Raw genomic sequence first — 5,322 nt, 5'->3', positions numbered from 1 at the left:
GGATGGAGCAGCAGGACTTCACCCTCTGGGCTTTAATCTCAGCTACGGATGTTTTCCTGCCGTAGGAAGAAAAGGGTTTGTACAGGTTAGAGCTGGTGGCAGTGTCACAAGTTGGGCTTGGACCAGAAGACTGCCAGAGTCACCACAACGGAGATCATCATCTGCCTGCCTCCCCCCCTCTGGGGGGTTTCTTTCGCTTGGGAAAGAAACAGGGAAACAGTTCCAGAAATCCACAGCATGATGCTGTGGAGTATTTGGTGTGACTCGGGGGCACATCTCTCAATCCAGACCTTACGAGCCCACCGAATCTGCAGCAGACAGGGCTCTGAGCAACCTGATCTGGTTGGAGATGTCCCTGCTCCTGGCAGGGGGGTTGGACTGGGTTGTCTTTAACGCTCCCTTCCCACCCAAACCCTTCTGTGAGTCTGATTTATCAGTGTTTGCAGCACCTGGAAACCCCAGTTGACAGCTCAGCTCACCTGATGCGCCTCGCTGCTGCGGTTGCTGGCCTGCTGACGCTCCCGCGGTTTGGAGGAGCGGTGTCACCACTGAGGTGACACCTTGCTCAGCCCTGCACCCCTCAGTGCTTCCTGCTGCGGCTCGACCCCACTCCCCGGTGGGGTCAGGCTCCGTGTTGCTCATCACAGCCACCACTCCACCCGCATCCTCCACTGGCAGGGCCGGCGCTCCGCTCACCAGCATCTCCTGGACCTTCCCCCAGCGTGAGCAAGGCCAGCAGCTCCTGCTTTGGGAGGATTTTTGAGCAAAAGCAAGCTGTTCTCCTAAATCAGCTGCTGCTTTTCCTGCCCACAGTTCTCCGAACTGTTGCAGTTTCACAACCCAGCTCTCCTTTCCACCCTACAACCAGGGGATCACTGGAGCCTCTTCCTGCCCGTCAGTTCTTCTTCTCACAGGGAGTCTGAAGGAGCTTGGGCGCTTCTGCCGCTCCGTCACCAGCGGCACTATCGACCGACTCTCGTGGGAGGACGGGGTAAGTCTCCCTGTGGCTGCGTGCGACATTTTGTCCGTGTTCTGTGTTAATAGGAATCCGTTTCTGAAGGCAAAACTCTCCAAGGATGTGATGCCGTGGAATTGTTGTAGAGGTCTCATAAGGGCTGAGGCAGTTGAGGGTTTTCTCCTAAAGAGCAAGCGAAATCCCTGTGGTGCTCAGAGACGCAGGGCTGGCTGCTGGTCCCAGTTTCTCCCCTTCACAGCCAGATTCGCTCTGGTTCTGCTGCTCTTTTGCAGGTAAGGGTGTGGTTAATGGCTTGTGCGATTCGCCTTCAAGTTACGTGAAAATGAACTTTTTTTTCCTGCTTTGCCTTGTTAAGTTAAAGCAGATTTCAAATTTTTGACTAATTCTTAGGTGTTTTCTTCTTCCCTCTCAAAATTTCTCCGCTCACTCAGAGCACAGACCCTCTGCTTCTGTCATTAAGAAATTGTTGCACATATTAAATCTACAGAGCGGGGTCAACCCAAGCCTCGACGACTGGGAGGGAAATGAAGCCTATGGCCTTGGGGGTTTTTGTCACCCTGTGCACTGAGCTGGTCGTTGGTGCTGCAGCGGCTCTACTTTGGGTAGAAGAAAGGATCCGCTTGTCACCGGCATGGCTATGCCCTGCAAGGAGGTGGCCCTGATTTGGGATTTCTAGAGGGATCGCTTGGAAAGCTTTGTGGATGATGATGCTGGAACACAGCAACAAAATGTTATATATATACTTTTCAAAAGTCCTTCATTTGGAAAGGTTCAGTTTTTGGGCAAAAGTAGTGAAAGACAGAGGTAAGCAAATGGTTAACGTGAAAGCGTGGCTGCGATGGCCATGGACCTCTCTGTGTTAAAGTGGCTTTCTTTAGCTGATGGCTCAGCAAATAATAACCAGCAATCCCAGACCCCTGGGTTAGGCTCCCAGTTTTACCAAAATGGGAATTAAATGCTAGACTGGGGAAACTGCACCCTGTTTCAGCCAGGCTCAGGGAAGCCCTGGTGAGGACCAACTGTTCCTTGACCCCTCCTGAGCTGTTCAAGCCATGTTCCTTCAGCGTTGCAGTTTAATTGCAAGTTTCTCCAGCTGGCCAAAGCCAGGAGAGACCAACGGTGTCTCTGTCTAAAAATTCTTCAGCTCTGAAAACGCCTTCAAGCCCATTTTCTCCCCAGGGTCTGTCCCCAGGCAGGCAGCTGGCCAGGAGCCATCCTGCCCCATCCCTTGGGACGTGGTGAGCGCAGCAGGGCAGGCTGAGGGGCATCTCCCTGGACATGGCTCGTTGCACAGAGCCATTAGCCCAAAGTGGCTCTGAGCGTTTCGGGGAGATGCTGGGGAGTGGCAGTGGCTGTACCCCAAAGGCCAAGCGAACAATGACCAGTATGAGAGCCAAGGTGGGACACCAATGGGCTTAAAAACTGCATCCCAAAAGGGGACAGGGCTCAGGGCTCTCCAGGAGAGAGAGACTGCATATGAAAAGCAAGACCTGGCCCCGGGCACCCTCCAGGTCTCCTCCTGTGGAGGCTGGGATAAACAGCGGTCGGCTTTTGGCCACAGAAATTTGGGATCAGGTATCACTGGAAAACTTCTGCTGCTTCAGCCACCACTGCCTCTGACCCGGCTTGGCCTCAAGACGATGCTCTCGCGTGGTCTCACTGCTTTCTCTTTTCTACCCCAGCCCTTGCAGGTCAGCACTGAAGGTCCTCCTGTGTCCTCGGAGCTGCTGGCCTCCCACACCTTCATGAACAGCAGTGTGAGCTGTGCGGCCCAGGGGCTGCACCCCGCCATCCCTGCCTTGGGGACCCTGCTCCTGCTGGGCTGCGTCCTGCTGAACGGCATCAGCTTCTGGGTGTTCTGCTGCCGCATCAAGCAGTGGGATCCAGGCATGATCCTGCAGTTCAGCCTAGTCCTGGGAGATATCCTCATCATCCCCCTTGCTCCGCTCAGGATTTCCTACCTCAGCCTCGGCAACCAGTGGCTATTTGGACAGTTTCTCTGCCAGTTTGATGTCTTCCTACAAAGCATCCACATGTACAGCAGCATCTATTTCCTGATGCTCATCTGCATCCACCGCTATTTTGTCATTGTACGCTACAAGAGCAAGTCCCTCTGGAAGGAGCAGAGCTTCTTGAGAAAGCTGTGCTTGTTCGTCTGGCTCGTCCTCTTTGTCCAAGGGCTGCCTGTCTTCTTCCTCCTCAAGACTTCAGATATTGATGACTCAGCAAAATGCCTAAATATTCATCAGTCAGAGTTGTCCTCTTTTTACTTCTTCTACAACATGTTTTTGGTGGTGTTCTCGTTCCTCTTGCCCTTTGCCGTTTCCTTGACTTGCGGAGCTCTGTTGGGAGCTGCCATCGCTAAAGTGGCCAAGAAAAGCTCCAGAGGTCAGAAGATGAAAAGCAGGTCTCTGCAGATGATAACAGTGTCTCTGGTGATTTTTGTCATCTGCTTTGGCCCCCTCCACATCTGCAGGACCATTGCCGTCACTGTGAAGTACTACGGCCTGTCTTGCAAGATCTTGTACCAAGCAGAACTCGCCTACTACATCAGCTGGGTGTTCACCATGGCCAACACCTGCCTGGATCCCCTGATTTATGTCTTTGCTAACGACAAGTTTAAGAGGAGCTTTACTGACTCTTTTCGCAAACGCTGGGCACTAAGTGAGTGTGAAAGGTCCAGGAGCCATCCCAGACCTTCCTGGAGGTTTCTGTGGGGTGGTTACTGAAGATCCAGACCCTGAGCTTCTTCCTGTTCTGTCCCAAGTCCCCAGAGTTACTGGTAGCAGCACTGCAGGAGTTTCACGGTTGCTCTGCGTTCCTTCAGTGCTATCGAGGGGTTGTTCCTGCAAGCAGGGACTCTCTGGGCTCTCAGGAAGGTCTGATGAGGCACTGCTCCTGCCAGTGGCTGGATCTCCCAAATGTGGGCTTATTTACACTGCTGAGCTGTCCAAACCCCATTGGGTGCAAGGGGGAAGTAGGGGGAGAATTTACACCAAAAGTCATGAATCATGAGAAGGTTCAGTGAAAACTGTCATGAATTTCCTGCCCATAAATGTTTTCTGGTTTTTCTTTTCCAGGAAGAGCGGAGTCTGTGCAGACGCTGAGCCAAAGAGTGTGCAGGGCTGAGTCCAGCATCTCGACGCAGGGGAAGATAACCCACGTCCAGGCACCTGATTGTCCCCTGGCCACCCAGAAGTTGGCAGATCCCCAGCCCTGGAGGTAATCCTGACCTGAGAGCCGTTGTGATGGGACCAGATGCACTCTTACCATCTGTTGGCTCTTTCCAGATGGAAATAAAAGGTGGCAAATGTTGAGTCATGGATGAGCAGTACAAGAGGGAGATACACAGATGGGGAAAGATGCTTTATCAGCCTGGAAGAAACCCGAATTTAGTCTTTTTCAAAGTCTTGACAAACAGAATCCTAGCCTTATTCTCAGGAACATTGGTTTGAAAGCCTGTGAGGAGCTGCCTCCATCCTGCCCTGGGTGGCAGCCAGGGAAGAACATGGCCTCTTACAGGAGTATGGGTGAAGGACACAGAAACCTGAGGACTAAATGCAAACCCTGTGCCCGTTTTGTTTTGGCACATTGCTTGGTTCGCATGAAGTTGAAGGTGAGCAGGGCCAGACCCCTGCCTGCTGCCCGCTCCCATTCAATGGCCCCTTTACCTCATGGCAGGGAACCGGCCTTGCAGTCTTCTCCTTCCTCCACTGCCCTTTGGAGATGGGTGCCTGGGCCCTGGGAGCCCAACAGTCCCGGGACAACCGGCTTATCCTTCCAGGGGGTGGAATGTGGCCACTCTCTGCTGTTCAGGGAGGGAAGAGGGGAGGGAGCCGAGCAGGAGCAGAGGCAGTGGAAGAGATTGAGCTGATAGGGACAAGGCCAGGGAGCTGGGAGCTGGGTTGACCAAGACAGAGGAGGAAGAGTTGTGGGAGGCAGCATTTCCTGGGCTAGCCAGGGTTTCTACAGATCAGAAATACAGCATAACTTTAAAAAATATTATAATATTGTAGGGGGCAGAGGGGCTTTTGTAACCCTGTGTTTCATACTGGAGGATGCAAGAGGGCAGTACTGGGGGTGACGTGCGGAAAACGGACTCCACAATCTGTAAGATTGTAAAGTAGGTATGCTTATTCAGCGCTGGGCAGCACAGGGGGGGTAGTCCCACCAAAACCGTGCGCGCCTTACGTGGCAACTCACTTTAAATTTATACAACCAAATGTTACATATACATAAAGTTTCACAATACGCCTATACATATGCATGACCTATCCCCGCTTCGTATTAAAATTAGTCCCAAGGGGTCATTTTCATAAACTCCTCCTGTCTGGGCTTGCGCAGTG

At 52.7% G+C, this 5,322-nt stretch overlaps 1 protein-coding gene across 1 annotated transcript; it reads left to right on the top strand.

Annotated features, from left to right (window-relative positions):
- The first annotated feature begins 927 nt into the window (after positions 1–927).
- Positions 928–4,293, top strand: LOC147598269 (P2Y purinoceptor 2-like). Its single transcript, XM_086763510.1, has 3 exons — positions 928–991; positions 2,659–3,640; positions 4,057–4,293. The coding sequence occupies exons 2-3, from the start codon at positions 2,722–2,724 to the stop codon at positions 4,200–4,202; spliced, it is 1,065 nt and encodes a 354-aa protein (XP_086619636.1). The 5' UTR covers positions 928–991; positions 2,659–2,721; the 3' UTR covers positions 4,203–4,293.
- The last annotated feature ends 1,029 nt before the right edge of the window (positions 4,294–5,322 follow it).

Source organism: Chlamydotis macqueenii, chromosome 20 (assembly GCF_036417535.1).
Source record: "Chlamydotis macqueenii isolate bChlMac1 chromosome 20, bChlMac1.mat, whole genome shotgun sequence".
Taxonomy (NCBI): domain Eukaryota; kingdom Metazoa; phylum Chordata; class Aves; order Otidiformes; family Otididae; genus Chlamydotis; species Chlamydotis macqueenii.
The sequence above is the reverse complement of the archived record's forward strand: the minus strand, read 5'-3'. Positions and strand labels throughout refer to the sequence as shown.